The sequence below is a fragment of the Tachypleus tridentatus genome, chromosome 10, assembly GCF_004210375.1.
Source record: "Tachypleus tridentatus isolate NWPU-2018 chromosome 10, ASM421037v1, whole genome shotgun sequence".
Classification (NCBI taxonomy): Eukaryota; Metazoa; Arthropoda; class Merostomata; order Xiphosura; family Limulidae; genus Tachypleus; species Tachypleus tridentatus.
Genome location: NC_134834.1, coordinates 102,686,627 through 102,706,197, shown reverse-complemented (window position 1 = coordinate 102,706,197; position 19,571 = coordinate 102,686,627). Strand labels below are relative to the sequence as shown.

The following is a 19,571-nucleotide window of genomic DNA, read 5'->3' as shown; positions in this document are numbered from 1 at the left end:
CAAAGAAGCAAACAATATTCGACATAAAACTTAATCTCACAGTGAGTGTTTTAGAAGGAAAACATTTGACTAACCTGTGAATGTCCATAATTTTAAAACCTGCACCTTGCTAAAGAATAAACATTCTTATCACGATTAAAATTATTTTGGTTATTAAATCAGTAAGCCTTTCACAATGCTGTTGTTTATAACTTCTAGGCCTACGTAGAGAAGGTTAATGTTTGTGATATGCATCAAGTTTTCATGGTAATAAATCTTCAGGCAAGTGTTTATATACAGCACTATATTTTATATAAAATTTTAATTTTTTCAAAGGATTATTCATAGTTTGTTTGTTTTACTTTTCTGTGACTTATCTCTAAAAAGAATAACATTTTCTTTCATATACAAATTAGAAAATCTTGAAATTTATTTTTTTCTCTCTATATATAGCATTTAGATTACAGGAAAATTTATCACTCCATGTTGAAACCTGCTTTTCTATTTGATGGAAGGAAAATGCTAAATGTAGAAGAACTGCTTGATATTGGTTTTCAAGTAGAAACAATTGGACGCAAAACTACCCGTAACAACATCAACAGAGGTGTTGCTGATCACATTTTATAGTCAGTAGTTCTGTTTAGGTAAATACAGCAGGGGTTTGTTTATTTAGACATACTTTATACTTAGTGGTTCTCTTTAGGTAAATACAGCAGGAGTTTGTTTATTTAGATTTACTTTATAGTTAATAGTTCTGTTTAGGGAAATACAGCAGGAGTATATTGAGATGTACTTTATAGTTTGGAGCTCTGTTTAGGTACATAATGCAGGAGTTTATTTATACATATTTTATACTTAGTTGTTCTTTTATGGGTAAATACATCAGGAGTTTATTAATTGAGACATACTTTATTGTTAATAGTTCTGATTAGGTAAATAGAACATGAGTTTGTTTATTTAGATATACTTTATGTTTAGTAGTTCTGTTTAGGTAAATATAGAAGTAGTTTGTTCATTGAGATATACTTTATAGATAGTAGTTATGTTAAAATAAATACAGCAGGAGTTTCTTTATTTAGATGTACTTTGTAATTAGTAGTTCTGTTCAGGGAAATATAACAGGAGTTTGGTTATTTAGATGTACTTAATAGTTTGTAGCTCTGTTTAGGTAAATAGTGCTGGAGTTTATTTATAGATATTTAATTCTTAGTTGTTTTTTAATGTAATAAGAGGAGTTTTTTTATTCAGTCATACTATATAGTTAGTAGTTCTGTTTTGGTAAGTACAGCATGAGTTTCATTATTTAGACACACTTTATTGTTTGTAGTTCTTTTTTAGGTAAATACAGCAGGAGTTTGTTTATTTAGACGTATGTTATTGTTAGTAGTTCTGTTTAGGTAAATATAGCAAGAGTTTGTTTATTTAGACATACTTTATAGTTTATAGTTCTGTTTAGGTAAATATAGGAGGAGTTTGTTTATGTAGATGTACAATATTGAGTGTAGGTCTGTTTAGGTAAATAGCGCAGGAGTTTATTTATACATATTTCATTCTTAGTTGTTCATTTGTAGGTAAATACAGAAGGAGTTTCTTTGTTTATTCAGACATGCTTTATACTTCTTACTTCTGTTTAGGTGTATACAACAGGAGTTTGTTTATACAGACATACTTTGTAGTTATTGGTTCTGTTTAGGTAAATACAGCCTGAGTTTGTTTATTTAGACATACATTATACTTATCAGTTGTTTTACATGTAAATACAGCCTGAGTTTGTTTATTTAGACATACATTATACTTATCAGTTGTTTTACATGTAAATACAGCAGGAGTTTGTTTATTTAGATATACTTTATAGTTAGTAGTTCTGTTGAGGTAAATATAGCAGGAGTTTGTTTATTTAGATGTACTTTATTGTTTGTAGTTCTGTTCATGTAAATACAGCAAGAGTTTGTTTATTCAGACACACTTTATAGTTAGTAGTTCTTTTATAGGTGAATACAGTAGGAGTTTGTTTATTTAGACATACTTTATACTAAGTAGTTCTGTTTTGGTAAATGCAGCACTGGGTTTCTTTATTTAGACATACTTTATAGTTAGTAGGTCTGTTTAGGTAAATACAGCAGGAGTTCCTTTATTTAGAAATTGTATAGTTAGTAGTTCTGTTTAGGTAATTACAGCAGGAGTTTGTTTATTTAGACATACTTTATTGTTTGTAGCTCTGTTTAGGTGAATATAGCAGGAGTTTGATTATTTAGACATACTTTAGAGTTAGTAGCTATTATTAGGTAAATACAACAGTTTTTTTATTTAGAGATACTTTATACTTTGTAGTTCTCAGTGATTTCGAGAAAACCCACTGGCAGAGAAAAATATATATGTAAAAATGGCTCGTATGCATTGAGAAAATTTTTTACGTAGAGGAGCATACAACGTTTCGACCTTCTTCGGATATCGTCAGGTTCACAAAGAAAGGAAAAGGTAACTGACTAGCAGCTGACCACATGTTTGAAAGGGGTTGTGTAACTGAGTGTCAGAATGTAGAGGGCGTGCTTAGATATTTGAATATATAATTTTAAATTTATTTTATTATTGTTATTTGTTATATTATGTTTAATATTGGTACAAAGGAGTTCCTTTGTATTGGTTTACTTTGGGCTTGAGTTATATGAGTAAGGATTCTTTAATTTTGCATTTGTTTATGTTTGTTTCTTTATTTAGTATTAGAGTGTTTTCTGTGGTTATGTTGTGTTTATTTGACTTGCAGTGTTGAAAAGCGTCACGAAGGTGACTTTTTGTTCTTTGAATCTGGTTTCCATTATTCTACTTGTTTCTCCAATATAGAAGTCGTGGCAGTTATCACATTGTATTTTATAAATAATGTTGGTGTTGTGTTTGTCAGTGTTGTTTTTACATAGTATAGACATCAGTTTTGTGCCTGGTTTTTGAATAAATTTGGTATTAACTGGAATGTCATATTTTGTTACAAGTGTTTGCCAAATGTTGGTTATTTTTCTGCTGATGTCGGGAATATATGGTATACAGCAGTATATGGTTTCGTGATTTTTTTGATTCGTGAGATATATTTACTTTTGTTGGTTGATTTTGCTTTATGTCTAGGTGTGTGTGTATAATGTTTTCTACAGTTTGTGGAGGAAACTTATTGATGTTGATGAAGTATCGTTTTATTTTGTCTAATTCATCGTTAATTTTATCTGGTGAGCATAGTTTTATGGCTGTGTTTATTTGGTTTCTTAGCATGTTGAGTTTTTGTTTTGTTTCATGTGCTGAGTCCCAAGGAATGTATAGTCCAGTATGGGTGATTTTTCAGTGGATTTCTATTTTAAATTGTGTGTCGGTTCTTGTAATTTTGAAGTTAAGAAATTATATTTGATTGCTTCCTGCTTGTTCGCATGTGAAGTTGATGTTGGGATGTGTAGCGTTAATGTGATTGAAAAAATTAAGTATGTGTTCTGTAGATGTGAATCCCGCAATCGTGTCGTCTACATATCTGTACCAGTAGAGTGGTGGATGTAATGATGTGTTAATTGCTTGTGTTTCAACTTTTGTCATAAAAATATTGGCTAGAACTGGTGATACTGGGTTGCCCATTTGTTTGTATATAGTTATGGTTGTTGAACATGAAGTTTGTCTTCATCATGGTGAATTCTATGAGGGTTGCTAATTGAATCGTTTAATTACAATCTTGGTAAATACATAGCATAGCATTCTCCAAATATGTAACATATTTGCTCATTCATCAAAGACTTGTAATTTCAAGTCTAGTCTTAACCAACTTAATCATAAAGCCTTAATGGCCAGTTTCGATGTTATATCCCTCTTTACAGAAGTTCCAACTGCTGAGGCCTGCAAGATAGCCTTGGAACTCTATATCCGAGACCCTAACCCATCTATAGACATTCCAGCAACCAATTAGCAACCCTCATAGAATTCAGCATGATGAAGACAAACTTCAAGCTCAACAACCACAACTATATACAGACTTTATAGTTAGTAGTAATGTTAAAGTAAATACAGTAGGAGTTTCTTTATATGTACATATTTTATAGTTAGTAGTTTTATTTAGGTAAATACAGCAGGAGTTTGTTTATTTATATATATTGTGTAGTTAGTTTTTCTGTTTAAGGAAAACACAGCAGGAGTTTTGTTATTTAGACATACTTTATAGTTTTTCTGTTTAAGGAAAACACAGCAGGAGTTTTGTTATTTAGACATACTTTATAGTTTGTAGCTGTGTTTAGGTAAATACAGCAGGAGTTTGTTTATTAAGACATAATTTTATTGTCAGTAGTTCTGGTTAGGTAAATACAAAAGGAGTTTCTTTGTTCAGACACTTTGTATTTAGTAGTTCTGGTTAGGTAAATACAGCAGTAGTTTGTTTATTTAGTCATACTTTCTTCTTTGTAGTTCTTGTTTAGGTAAATACAGCAGGAGTTTATTTATACATTCTTTATATTTAGTAGTTCTGCTGAGGTAAATACAACAGGAGTTTTTTTTATTTAGACATACTTTATATTTATGTTTAGTAGTTCTGTTCAGGTAAATATAGCAGGAGTTTGTTTGTTTAGATGTACTTTATAGTTTATAGCTCTGTTAAGGTAACTACAGCAGGAGTTTCTTTATTTATACATACTTTATTCTTTGTATTTCTATTTGGGTAAATACAGCAGGAGTTTATTTATACATACTTTACACTTAGTAGTTCTCTTTCGTTAAATACAACAGGAGTTTGTTTATTTAGACATATTTTATTGTTTGTAGTTCTGTTTAGGTAAATACAATAGGAGTTTGTTTATTTAGATATACTTTATAGTTTGTATTTCTTTTATATGTAATTACAGTAGGAGTTTGTTTATTTAGATATACTTTATACATAGTAGTTCTGTTTAGGTATATATAACATGAGTTTGTATATTTAGACAATGTATAGTTTATAGTTCTGTTTAGATAAATACAGCAGGAGTTTGTTTATTCAGACGTAAGTTATTCTTAGTAGTTCTTTTTTAGATAAATACAGCAGGAGTTTGTTGATTTTGACATACTTTATAGTTAGTAGTTTTGTTTTCGTAAATGCAGCACCAGCTCTGTTCATTTAGACTTATTTTATAGTTAGTATTTCCATTCAGGTAAATGCAGCATGAGTTTATTTTAGATGTACCTTATAGTTTGGAGCTCTGTTTAGGTAAATAGCACAGGAGTTTATTAATACATACTTTATATTTAGTTGTTCTGTCACAGGTAAATACAGAAGCAGTTTGTTTATTTTGACATACTTTATAGTTAGTAGTTCTGATCAGATAAAGACAGCAGGAGTTTCTTTAATTAAGATGTACTTTATGGTTTTTAGCTGTGTTTAGCTGAATAGAGCAGGAGTTTATTTGTACATATTTTATACTTAGTTGTTCTTTTATAGGTAAATACAGAAGTAGTTTGTTCATTTAGATATACTTTATAGATAGTGGTTATGTTAAAATAAATACAGCAGGAGTTTCTTTATTTAGATGTACTTTGTAATTAGTAGTTCTGATTAGGTAAATACAGCAGGAGTTTGTTTATTTAGATGTACTTTATAGTTTGTAGCTGTGTTTTGTAAATAGTGCAGGAGTTTATTTGTGCATATTTTATACTAAGTTGTTGTTTTATATGTAACTACTGCAGGAGTTTGTTTATTTAGATATACTTTATACATAGTAGTTCTGTTTAGGTGAATATAGCAGGAGTTTGTTGATTTTGACATACTTTATAGTTAGTAGTTTTGTTTTGGTAAATGCAGCACCAGCTCTGTTCATTTAGACTTATTTTATAGTTAGTATTTCCATTCAGGTAAATGCAGCACGAGTGTATTTTAGATGTACCTTATAGTTTGGAGCTCTGTTTAGGTAAATAGCGCAGGAGTTTATTAATACATACTTTATACTTAGTTGTTCTGTCACAGGTAAATACAAAAGCAATTTGTTTATTTTGACATACCTTGTACTTAGTAGTTCCATTGAGGTAAATGCAGCACTCTTTTTTTTTATTATTTATATAGATTGCATGTATAGTATTTCTGTTTATGTAAATATAGCATGAGTTTGTTTGTTTTGACATGTTTTATAGTCAGTATGTCTGTTTAGGTCAATACAGCAGGAGTTTGTTTATTAAACATATTTTATAGTTAGTAATTATGTTTAGGTCAATACAGCAAGAGTTTGTTTATTTAGATATTTGGAGTTGCAAATGGTAATAATTTTTTGAAGAAATGTTAAACTTGTATTGAAAGATTCTGGTAAATGTAGTCTTGTGTTTATGTATGAAGATGACTGTATGACATATAATTACTTAGACTGCTTAGTGAAACTTTGCTTCAATATTTTTATATTGTATAAGTTATTCGACTTTATTAAGTGAAGAAATGTTATGTAGTCTATTTTTTGTTTATTACTTTTATCATATGTTAAACCAGTGTCATTTTAAAATAATTAGGATAACGTGTTTATTTTCCTTGATCATAAGATTCAGTGGTAGGTACGTATGAGATAGACTGAATTATTGTATACTGAGAGCTAAACTTATTATTTTATTGATGTATTTTACAGGAGTTTTGTTGAAGTAAGGCCTGGGTGTTAAACTTGGATCATATGTAGATCATAAAGAAAACATTGTCACCTCACATTATTGTTTGAGCCGAAGAAAACATGAATCATGTTAAACACAGATTAAATCTATTCCTGAATGGATCATGTAAATGGAAATTGTTTTTGCTGGTTTTTTTAAAGTTAATATTAACAGTTTTTAACATTACTGTTACTTGTGATTGCTTTTATGTTATTTTATTTTGTTAATTCACCTTCACAATTTGTATATTTTTAAGAATGTAGCCAAAAGTATTTTATTAAAAGAACCACTTTTCTCCTACTTTTGTTGTTGTTTAAATGTTTACATCACTTGCATAAATATATAAATCACCTCTTTTTTATCAATCATATCATGAAGGAATGAGTAGGAATTTTGATATTCTGATAATTACAATTTCTGTTGTTACCTATACAAGAAAGTAAAAACCTTTTCTACAAATGTATCATGCTTATACTAATATCAGAATAACCAGTGGCTGATAATACTGCATAACAAAGTTTTTGCTTCTTGAACACTGTTGGGTGTTACTGATAGATTTTTGGCTGCTGATCACAAAAATCAAATTAAAATTTGCCCATCATATACCATTTCATCAATATCTTCAGTTTTGTAATGTTTTTTCGTATATTTTTATGTCCAAAAATTTTCGTTCCTGTAAGAGACCTATGAACAATGTTTTGTGCAGTCTGGGCATGTCCAGGCATGAAATCAAGCCAGGTTGGAAGCTGTTCTGTGGAAGTTGCAGTCCGGGCATTCCTGGGCAGGCCGGAGCCAGCTTGACACTGTCTCAGCAGGCTATAAAAGTGGCTTGCATACACAATGCTGCTCACTGGATTAATATAGACCTTATAGTGTGTATATATTGTTTCAGAATATAGCATTGCCTCAGTAGCACTGTAACAAGTAAGTTAGATGTTATAGACGTTTTATAGGACGATTGGTGGTGGTCAATATGTCTCGTCAATGTCGTAACAGCCGCTATACATTCTGCTATATTTGTGGCAAGTATACGCTTGTTCATCAGAGACGCTCAAAGACTGCTCTTGTGAAGAAAGCATATCATCTGTACTGCGGCTGTAAAATTGGTGATCAAGACCAGAAATGGGCGCCTCACATTTGTTGTGCGACATGTGCTGTCTGTCTGAGAGCTTGGCTCAGAGGCACTCTAAAGATTAGGGCCATTTGTGTCCTGATGATATGGGGAGAACAGAAAAACCATGTGATGGACTGTTACTTCTGTTTGACTAATGTGTCTGGTTTCTCTGCCAAAAACATGAAGTCAATTGAATACCCTAATCTGCCTTCAGCAATGAGGCCCATGCCACATGACGACAGTCTTCCAATTCCAAAACCACCAGAGGAATGGACCTTAGATGAACCAGATGAAGAAACTGCAATGCAGGGAACTGGTGACATTGATCCAGACTTTGAACTGTGCTCCTCAGGCAATTCACATCTCATAACACAGTCAGAATTAAATGATCTGGTCAGAAATTTGGGTCTCTCAAAAGCAAAAGCCGAATTGCTGGGTTTGAGACTACAGGAATAGTGTTTGCTGTCACCAGGTACGAAAATGTCTATTTTTCGAAGCTGCCAAGATGATATAACCAAATTTTTTGCACAAGTTGACAGTCTCTGTTTCTGTGTCGACATCGAAGGATTGTTCTCTGCTTTGAGTTTTGACCATGACCCGCAAGAGGGGCGTCTCTTTATTGATTCAATGTTAAGCCTCAAAGCTGTTCTGTTACACAATGACAATGTTCACCCTTCAATATGTGTTGGCTATACAGCACACATGAAAGAAACCTACAAGAACATGGAAATGTTGCTGTAGCACATCCAGTTCAGCAAGTACAACTGGAATACCTGTGGAGATCTGAAAGTCGTTGCTCTGTTACTGGGACTGCAGCTCGGCTATACAAAGTACTGTTGTTTCATCTGTGAATGGGACAGTCGTGCCAAAGAGTCACATTATTCTAAACAGAGCTGGCCACTCTGTAAAAAGTTAGTTCCAGGACAGAAAAATGTGGCGCATGAACAGCCTTTCGACCCGGCAAATCTCTATTCTTCACATTCAATATATCTCACACCCAAATCTGTATTATTTGTTGAATTACCCACTACTTCTTACCCACATCTCTGTTCTTCTTCGTCTTGCTATTTGAAAATCATATATCTATTCTTCATATTTTTACAAAACCTGACATCCAGATCTTTATTATTCAACTACCTTTTAACTCTTTGACATCCATATCTCTATTCTTTATTGCCATGCTAAGTGTTTGAGATCCAAATCTTTATTCATACCATTTCTAAGTATTTCTTTCTCAGATCTTCACTTTGCATTATCTTTCCCACTGCTTAACATCCAGGTCTCTATATTCCATCCTCTTCCTAATTATTTGACACTCAAATCTCTCTTCTTGACATTTAATATATCTAACACCCAAATCTCTGTTCTTCCTTGTATTACCCACCACATCCACCCACATCTCTATGTTTCTTCATCTGCTATTTGAAATTCATGTATCTATTCTTCATATTGTATAAAAATCTGGAATCCACATCTTTATTTTTCACCTACCTTTTAACTGTTCCACATTCATATCACTATTGTTCAATGCCTTTTCTAAGTATTTGATATCCAAATCTCTATTCAAACCTTTTTTCTAAGCATTTATTCCTCTGATCTTCATTTTGTATCATCTTACCCAACGCTTGACATCCAGGTCTTTCATTTTCATCGTCTTACTAACTATTTGACACTCAAATCTCTATTCTTGCCATTCTATATATGTAACACCCAAATATCTATTCTTCATTGTATTATCCACCACTTCCCACCCACATCTCTATTCTTTTTTGTCTTGCTATTTGAAAGTCATATATCCTTGATATTTTTATAAAAATGTGAATCCACATCTTTTTCTTCACCAACCTTTTAACTGTTTCACATCCATATCTCTGTTCTTCATCATGTTGCTAAGTATTTGATATCCAAATCTCTATTTATACCTTTTATTTCTTAGTATTTATTCCTGAGATCTCCATTTTACATTTTCTTACCAACTGCTTGACATCCAGGCCCCAATTGTTCATCGTCTTGCTGACTATTTGACAACCAAATCTCTATTCTTCTTTTGTATATCTAACACCCAAATATCTATTCTTTGTTGTATTATCCACCACTTCTCACCCACATCTCTATTGTTCTTCATCTTTCTATTTGAGAATCATATATCTATTTTTCATTATTTTATAAAAATCTGGCACACAGACCTTTATTATTCAACTACCTTTTAACTGCTTGACATCCAGTCTCTATATTCCAACCTCTTCCCAACTATTTGACACTCAAATCTCTATATTTCTATGTATTACCCACCACTTCCACCCACATCTCTACTTTTCTTCGTTTTGCTCTTTGAAATCCATGTATCTATTTTTCATATTTTATAAAAATCAGGCATCCAAATCTTTATTTTTCACCTACCTTTTAACTGTTTCACATCCATATCACTATTCTTCAATGCCTTGCCAAGAATTTGAGTTCCAAATCTCTATTTAAATTTTTTTCTAAGCATCTATTCCTCATATCTCCATTTTACATTTTCTTACCAACTACTTGACATCCAGTGGTCTTGCTAACTATATGACAACCAAGTCTCTATTTTTCTCCTACATATCTGATACCCAAATACCTATTCTTCGTTGTATTAACCACCACTTCCCACCCACATCTTTATTCTTCATCTTCTTGCTTGAAAGGAGAAACAATGCATTCCCGATGCCTAATCGCACAGTTAAGTGCCCCAAGGCAAAATTACAGTCTGCCATGAGGGCAGTTCAGGATGAAGTTCGGCCTTTCTATTTGGTATAGATTAGCGAAATTTGGAAAGATCTTCTCGTGGTTTATGACGCTTCCACACATGGTACTGCAGACAGCAGTTTTCCCTTGTTTATAGAGTTAGATAGTCATGTTTTATTTTCTCAATCACTAAAAAACTTTTTGTGACTTCTTCTGTATTTAATTAATTCAACCACTAGGTATTAACAGAAGATTGATAAAAGATTGTCGTAAAAGTACTTACCATGAAGACATCGAGAGGACTGTATCGAAAGGTTTTGTGCATGTCTGACATTTTGAAAACCCTCACTATACGTTATAAGTATTTCTGCTAACAGTTAAATTCATCAAAGGAAGATGGCCATTGTATACTACCTGTTGTCTTCATTTCTGTGATGAAAATGTTACATACAAAGTAATTTTTACTTTCCATGTAACACTATTGAGTAACAAAACAAATTCACAATGATAAAAGACCAGAAAAATATTAAAGCTGTAATTTTGGAAGCTTGTGTCTGGGACATCTGTAAACATCGATCAAGTTTTTTGTAAAAGCGTGTTCAGTGTTTGTACCTCTTACTTGTTAGTAAGTAAACAGTAGTTGTTGTAAAGCGTGTTCAATGTTTGTACCTCTTACTTAATTCTTAATAAGTAAACAGTATTTTTTGTAAAGCGTGTTCAATGTTTGTACCTCTAACTTGTCAGTACGTAAACAGTAGTTGTTGTAAAGCGTGTTCAATGTTTGCACCTCTTACTTAGTTGTTAGTAAGTAAACAGTAGTTGTTTTAAGGCGTGTTCAAAGTTTGTACCTCTTACTTTCTTCTTAGTAAGTAAATAGTAGCTTTTGTAATGCGTGTTCAATGTTTGTGCCTCTTACTTACTCTTTAGTAAGTATTCACTATGCCTAATCGCACAGTTAAGTACCCCAAATCAAAACTACAGTCTTCCTTGAGGGCAGTTCAGGGTGTACATTCAGTCTTTCTATTTGGTGTAGGTTAGCTAAAATTTGAAAAGACCTTCTCGTTGTTTATGACACTTCAATACATGATACTGAAAACAGCAGTTTTTCCTTGTTTATAGAGTTAAATAGTCATTTTATTTTCTTAATAATTAAATAACTTTTCTGACTACTTTTGTATTTAATTAATTAAACCACTAGGTATTAAAACAAGGTTATAAAATACTGACGTAAAACACTTTACCATGACGACATCGAGAGTACTGTATCAATAGGTCTTATGTATGTCTGTGACATTTTGCAAACTCTCAGTACACGTTATAAATATACTCTTCAAAACAAGAAACGCAAAAGCGATATTTTTGTTATTTTAAAGAGAAATATATGTAATAACGTTACAAGCTCAGAGTATGTAATGTTACACGTGTTAAGGCACTGATTGTCAGACCAAAATGACAATAAAAGTTGTGTACTTTGAAAACGGAGGAAAACATCGGATTTTTCGCCAAAACGCATGCGTGTCCAATAAATTTGTTTGAGAGATCTGCATGTTTTGCAAGTGCAACATGTGCAAAATCCCTATAAAAGTGACGGGTTTTCGGTTTCCATAGCTCAGTGTTAAGCCACCGACACGCAATACAGTTACGCCAAGAGTGACTGAAGCACAACGCAACAACGCCATTGGTCGTTTGGAAGCAGGCAAATCTCGATCAGATGTTGCCAGAGCTATAAATGTCTACCCAAGCACCATCACAAGGCTATGGAATCGTCACCAACAACATGGATCAACTCGTGACCGTCCACGATCTGGCAGACCTCGTGTGACCACGTCCGCACAAGATCGCAACATCCGGTTACGTCACCTTCGGGATAGGACCACCACTGCGACGTCTACTGCCTCAACCATACCAGGGCGGCGTAGGATTTCCGATTAGACCGTACGCAACCGTCGACGAGATTCTTAGGCCCCATGTGCAACCCATCACGGTAAACGTCAACGACGTTTTTCAACATGACAACGCCCGTCTTCACACAGCCCGACTCACCACTGTCTTCTTGAGACACCACAACATCAATGTTCTTCCCTGGCCCTCCAGATCACCAGATTTAAACCCCATCGAACATCTTTGGGACGAGTTGGACCGACGTCTGCGACGGCGACAACCTCAACCGCAGACTCTACCTCAGCTTGCAGTAGCTTTGCAGGATGAGTGGACAGCCATTCAACAGGATGTGATTCGTCATCTCATCGCTTCCATGGGCAAGAGATGCCAAGCAGTTATTGATGCTCACGGGGGGCATACACGTTATTGACGTTGAGTGACGTTAAACTTCACCTAGTGAGCGTGGACTTCGCCTTTGCAGACTTTGGATGTTCAGCAGTGAATGTGCAAAGTTTCACACATGTCATACAGAACTACCCGGAATAAACTTGTTAACAATTAATCTCATATTTTGCCTTTTGCGTTTCTTTTTTTAAAGAGTATATTTCTCCTGACAGTTAATATGAAAAAAAAAAAAGATGAACATTGTGTTGTACCTTTTGTCTTTATTTCTGTAATAAAAAATGTTATATGCAAAGCAAATTTTACTTTGGATGTAAAACTCTTGAGCAGCAAAAGAAATTCACAATGATAAAAGACCAGAAAAATATTAAAGCTGTAGTTTTGGAAGCGTGTGTCTAGGACATCTGTAAACATTGATCAAGCTCATTTCAGTTATAATCTATAGCTAGAAAGTTCGGCCTTTCTATTTAATATATGTTAGCTAAAATTGGGAAGAAGACTTACTCGTGATTTATGACGCTTCAATACATGGTACTGTAGACAGTAATTTTCCCCTGTTTATAGAGTTAAACAGTCATGTTCTATTTTCTCAAACATTAAATAACTTTTCGTGACTATTTCTGTATTTTATTAGTTCAACCACTAGGTATTAAAAGGAAATGTTTGAAGTTATTCGCAATGACGACCATGCAACTCGTGACTGAGACATCTTGTTAGGCGTTTAGGAATTCCCTTTGCTATGGTCTTAAACTTTTGATCAGCTAGTATTTAGGTTAATTTCATAGTGTTCACATTTTCTTCATTATATGCTAATGTTTTTAAATTTTATTTTCCCTTTTCTTATTTTCATCTTTCTTGTTTGTTTGTTTTGGAATTTCGCACAAAGCTACTCGAGGGCTATCTGTGCTAGCCGTCCCTAATTTAGCAGTGTAAGACTAGAGGGAAGGCAGCTAGTCATCACCACCCACCGCCAACTCTTGGGCTACTCTTTTACCAACGAATAGTGGGATTGACCGTCACATTATACACCCCCACGGCTGGGAGGGCGAGCATGTTTAGCGCCACGCGGGCGTTCATCTTTCGAAGCTCTACTCAAATAAATAGTTGAGTCTTACGACGCAAAATGCATATTTTGTTTTTATGTTCATTGGCCTTAAGATTTTGGCCTGCAGTGTAATGTTGAAGACATATATTTTTGGTAAATCCCATATAAATTATTAATTAGGTGATATTTTCTTATCTTACTGTTATAAAAAGGACATGGATTGCGTATCTGTATCTATGTGACCGAAATAATAAATACATTGTGTCACTACCTATTTAGTTGCACCACAAACAAAAATCTATAATAAAATTCCCACTTTGGTATTCTAAATTCATACAATTATAAAAATAACTACGATACGTACGACAAGCCTTTGTTTATCAAAGAACAGAATTTTAAAGTACTGTCTTTTTCACAAGAACTCTACTTTCACTGAGACTAAATCTAAAGGTTTGATTATATCTTTATTGATGTAATTTATCAATATACTTTTAAGGAATGCAGTTACAAAAACTGTTGATTTTTGAATAAACGGTACCATACTTAATAGATCAAAAATAGTATTTGTGTTATCACAATAAAAACAGTTTTGCACTGCATTAATTACCGTAAAAAAGAATATATTTATCTTAGAAAATAGTCCCTTTTCCAATTTTTTTAGTACGACGCTTTTTAAAACAGGTTGTAAAGTGAATATTTCTTACTATTTATCTGACTTTTGTTTCTCATTTCAAGAACTTAATTCATTTTTATAAAATGACCTTATGTGAATATGCAACTAAAATATTTATACAAAACTTTATACCAACAAATTGTACTGGTCGAAATACCCGTGGAATGCAAGGTGGGTAATTTTTTGTTGTAAAATTTTGTTCTTTCTTCTCAAAGTTCGGCCGCTTAATTTAATGTCTCGTCTCTATAGTTACTATGTGCAAATATTCAGTATTATTGTGGTCCCATTTCATTGTTGTCTTTCTTCACATTGGTTGACAGTGTAACAATACGCTTGAATCAGTTGTTGTAATGAAATGACGTAAGCAACAGAGAAGGAAAATAACAGAAAAATAAAACTGATAAGTGAGGGATAACAGCGGGAAAAGTCAGATGATATTCTTAGTTTAGTTATGAAAACGAAAATTTATCCTTTAAATATAGTTAACAAAGTGTACATAGAATATAAATAAAGGTTTGTTTCTCGCGATCACAGGAATGATGATTTGTTGGTGTAGATCTTAAAGCAACAAGTTTTTTGATGTGACAACGTTTATTTGTCGTCTGTAGATTTATTCTATACATACAACTTTAACCTTTTACATATATACTGTATGTATGTGTTATATGAAATATAAAAATAGAGAGAATTACAAATATTTTATGGTTCGATTAAAGTACACAAATCAGTGATGTCGAGAAACCCACTTGTTGAGAAATTTATATGCAAAAACGGCTCGTTTGGGTTGAGAAAATATTTTACATAGAAGAGCGAACAACGTTTCGATCTTCTTCGGTCATCGTCAGGTTCACAAAGGTAACTGACCTGTTTACCTTTAAATGTATGACAGAGTTAAGTATTGCTGGTATTGATTAAAATAAACTGGGTTACTATAGTGCTTCAAACAGTAAACTTTCAACTTTTATTTATGAAACACTTATATGATACATCATTTGTTAATATAAAAGATTCATAACACAAAATATGCCAGAAAGTAATTGAGCTCTTCAGGCTGGTTTCCTTTAAGAGGAGTCATTCAGATAGTTGTGTCTCACTCTGGATTATTTGTGGAGAAGGTAAGACTAGAATAATAGTAAGTGTATAAGAAATAAAAAGTTTTTATATACTATACTTTTAATTACACTTTCCGTGTTGTTTGAGGTGATGTGATATCCTTTGATATAAATATTGTTAGTGTTGTGAGATATACAGAAACTTGTTTGAACAAATAAATGACTACAACATTGTCTGCTGGAATGAACAAGCACTGTAACATTGTTCAAAATATATATAAAGATACATGATTATAAATTAACTTGAGAGTCTGCTATCAATTACTAATTTAAAAAGACAATTATTTAGTATACACATAGTTTTTATAATATTTATAAAAAAGCTGATTGCTTCTTTTTATTGTTCATTCTTAGTTTGGCCTTGTTTTATTTAGACTATATCTTTGCAATAATTGAGCAATGAGGTTTGTCACATTGACTTATAATTTGTTTTGTAAACATCAATGACTTAGGTTTATTTAAATATTGTTTGATAAAACAGTAGTTAAAAAAGGAAGTTTGAAACAATAAAGTGTTGAAATTACATCTTCAGATACCACATGTCTACTGACAGATCTAGGTATTATGACAGTCATGTCAGTTTCTGTAACTCAACAATAAAAATTTACTTATCACACAGTTTGTTGTTAAGGCTTTTTTTTTTAACTGTATTTGTATCACGTCATCCCATAAGTAATGCCCAAAAATTTAATACAGAGAGTACATCATCATTTCTGTCTCTGTAGAAGGTTTTAATTACTAAAATATGTAGTAGGGCATGTATAAAAATGTTCAGACAAATAAAATAAACTAACCCAACTCCACATTTTCAGATCATTAATAAAAAAAACCTTTATGAAGATGGATGTGTCTGAGGAGCACTTTAGGCATATAATGCTTTGAGTTTAAAAAAGGCAATAGTGCAGCAGAAACAACATGAAACATTCAGGGTGTTTATGATATGGTTATTGAGTTGATTTTCTGATTGCAGTCTGAAGCTTCATCATCATGTTATATTAGGTGTGCATCTCAATCTGATTGGTTGAGGACATCATTCTTCTAGGACTAGATGTATCACTGTTGGTTCAGATAGTATGAAGCTATAGTTGATCTCTCAGTTGTGGTCTGACGTGCCTCAACCATGCTATATCAATGGCAGGTCAAGTCACAGTTGGTCAGTGACCTTCTTTTGTGAACTGGATATATTATTCACAGTTCCAATGGTTTGAGGATGGAATTGTTAACACGGCTTTGAGTGGGCTTGCCCTATCTTTTAAAAGTCTCAGACACTTTTACTTACTGCTGTTTATCGTATGTTTCTCTTTGTTGTCCATTCAGTGATGATGTTTTTCATCAAGAGTGAAGAGTAAAACTGATTCAGATGTGGTTCAATCTCCCTTTAGTGTGTTTACTAAACAGAGATGTTGATAAACTCCATGGCCTTTTTTTAGATGTATTTTGAAAAGGGATAATCTTCGTAATGTTACACCACTCTCTTCACCAGGTCAATGTGTAGGATTGTAGCTTTTAGCAAAGGTGAGGAATCATATTGGAACTTATAATTTTCTTACCAATAAAATGTATTTCTGATTTATACTTACCACTTTTCACACTTTACATCCTTCTTTCCCATGTAGTGTTTTTCTTTCTAGCATCTAATCTCCAAGTGAGCTTAGACAATACATCAGAGAGAGATAGTTGCATGAGGAGAGTATGTCACACTCCTGTTGGCAGAGGTAGTTGCATGAGGAGGGTGTGTCACATGCCTGTTGGTAGAGATAGTTGCATGAGGAGGGTGTGTCACATGCCTGTTGGTAGAGATAGTTGCCTGAGGAGGGTGTGTCACATGCCTGTTGGTAGAGATAGTTGCCTGAGGAGGGTGTGTCACATGCCTGTTGGTAGAGATAGTTGCCTGAGGAGGGTGTGTCACATGCCTGTTGGTAGAGATAGTTGCATGAGGAGGGTGTGTCACATGCCTGTTGGTAGAGATAGTTGCATGAGGAGGGTGTGTCACATGCCTGTTGGTAGAGATAGTTGCATGAGGAGGGTGTGTCACATGCCTGTTGTATAATTGTTTATATGCTACTGTACAACTGAACCACATTAAACATGTTGGGGTAGATAAAAGTATTAAGACTAGTGGTGAGTGAAACCTGTAAGTATATAGAGAATATAATAATTGAGAAAAGTTTTATGTGAGGGTTGGTAAGTGTCTGTGAGAAGTATATTCTATGTGCAGGAAAATTATAACATTAGACTGTTGGAGAAAAGATACTTGAAAGGAACTTGATTTTAATTTTCTTTGGTGATGTTTTGGAAAACTGCTTTTCTTTCAAGCTGGAAACAAAGTTGTTGGTTAATGATAAACTACTGTAGGACATTCTGAAGTACATAAGAACAGAATGTAACATACGGAAACATAATAAATAAACCACACAGTAATGACAATATAACAGAGCTGAAGAATCTAGTGATGTTACTAGTTTACTATTTATGTCAAACATCACAAAATAAACCATACAGTTATGACAATATAACAGAACTGAAGAATTTAGTGATGTTACTACTTTACTATTTATGTCATACGTCACAAAATGAACCATACAGTCATGACATTATAGAAGAATATGCATTAGATTAGATACTGGATGGTCCAGTATTTGTGTCGAGCAATAAAGAAAATTTAATAAGAATACCTCGTTAATGCATAGGCATTTAATCATTGGAGCAATGACGTAATATTTCCGTAATTACAAAATCTCACACGTTCCAATTGTACTTCGAGATTTACTTACGAGCCCTATTTTGATATTATTTCGTAACAAAAATGGCAGCTAATTGTAAAAGAAAAGTTGACAATGAAAACCGACAGTTTTATGATTGGACTGTGCAACATTGTTTTGTTCAACAACAGAAGAACGTAATTTGTCTGCTGTGTCATTCGACAGTGGCAGTGGCAAAGGTATCCAATATAAAGCATCATTATGAGTCGAAGCATAAAGATTTCCACAACATTGTTGGTAATGAATGAGCAGCTCGAATTGAATCTCTGCAGCAGTCACTGAATCACTAGCAGAATGTTTTCTCAAAGCAGTCAGCAGATTTAGGTGCAGCATGTGAGGTCAGTTATGATATTTCGTTGATGATAGCAAAATCTGGCCGACCATTAACTAATGGTGATTTTGTCAAGCAGTGTATGATTACTGCATCGGAGTTGTGTCCGGAAGCAGTTTCTAAGCTACAGATAGTGGCTTTGAATTGTATGACAGTTCAACGAAGAACTTCACACCTCTCAGTAGACGTAACAAGGCAGCTTACAAATAAAGCAGCCAACTTTGTCTACTTCTCTTTGGCAGCAGACGAGTCAACTGACATCAGCTCAACAGCACAGCTACTAGTTTTTGTTTGTGGTGTGCTGTCATCGTTTGATATCACAGAGGAACCAATCAGCATGGGTTCCATGAAGGGTCAGACAACTGGGTCTGCTGCGAACAGGCATTCTCGCATATGAAACTGAACAAAAACAACACTCGCAATCAGCTGACTGATGATCATCTAGAAGCAGTCTTGCGTCTTTCAACGTCAAACATCAAGCCGGACATTTCTAAGCTCACAGATGACATGCAGCACCATCCATCACACTGACTTTGTGACAGTTGACGTATCATAACATTTCTTAGAATAATGTCCAAACTCTTTGATGTAATCGTTATTTGTGTGTTCTTAAATGTGATGTCCATCTTGTGTGAAACAACTGTGGGACAATTTTAATCTTCACTTTTTTGTGGCCCCCAACGGTTACGAGAAGTCTGTTTGTGGCCCCTGATTCAAAAAGTTTGTACACCGCTGCACTAGTCTTACGCTGCTAAATTAGGGATGGCTAGTGCAGATAGCCCTCGAGTAGCTTTGCATGAAATTCAGAAACAAAAGAAACAAACATTGAATTTAATTGTAATTAAGCTCAAGGGCCCGGCATGGCCAAGCGTGTTAAGGTGTTTAACTCGTAATCTGAGGGTCGCTTGTTCGAATCCCGGTCACACCAAACATGCGACCAGC

At 33.7% G+C, this 19,571-nt stretch overlaps 1 protein-coding gene and 1 long non-coding RNA gene across 6 annotated transcripts in view; both read left to right on the top strand.

Moving 5' to 3' along the window:
* LOC143229997 (UDP-glucose 6-dehydrogenase-like) overlaps positions 1-6,895 on the top strand; it is a 73,493-nt gene extending 66,598 nt beyond the window's left edge. The window contains 2 exon segments of the mRNA XM_076462934.1: positions 433-623; positions 6,576-6,895. Coding sequence (XP_076319049.1) covers positions 433-606 — 174 coding nt within the window. The 3' untranslated portion in view covers positions 607-623; positions 6,576-6,895.
* Positions 6,896-14,339: 7,444 nt separating this feature from the next.
* Positions 14,340-19,571, top strand: part of LOC143229995 (uncharacterized) — a 56,436-nt gene continuing 51,204 nt past the window's right edge. For 3 of the 5 annotated variants that reach the window (XR_013016166.1, XR_013016171.1, XR_013016168.1), the window contains exon 1: positions 14,340-14,595. This is a non-coding gene — a long non-coding RNA (uncharacterized LOC143229995). Of the gene's footprint in view, positions 14,596-14,664; positions 15,540-19,571 lie in introns of those variants that run through there. The other 2 variants (XR_013016169.1, XR_013016173.1) reach the window with 1 other exon arrangement.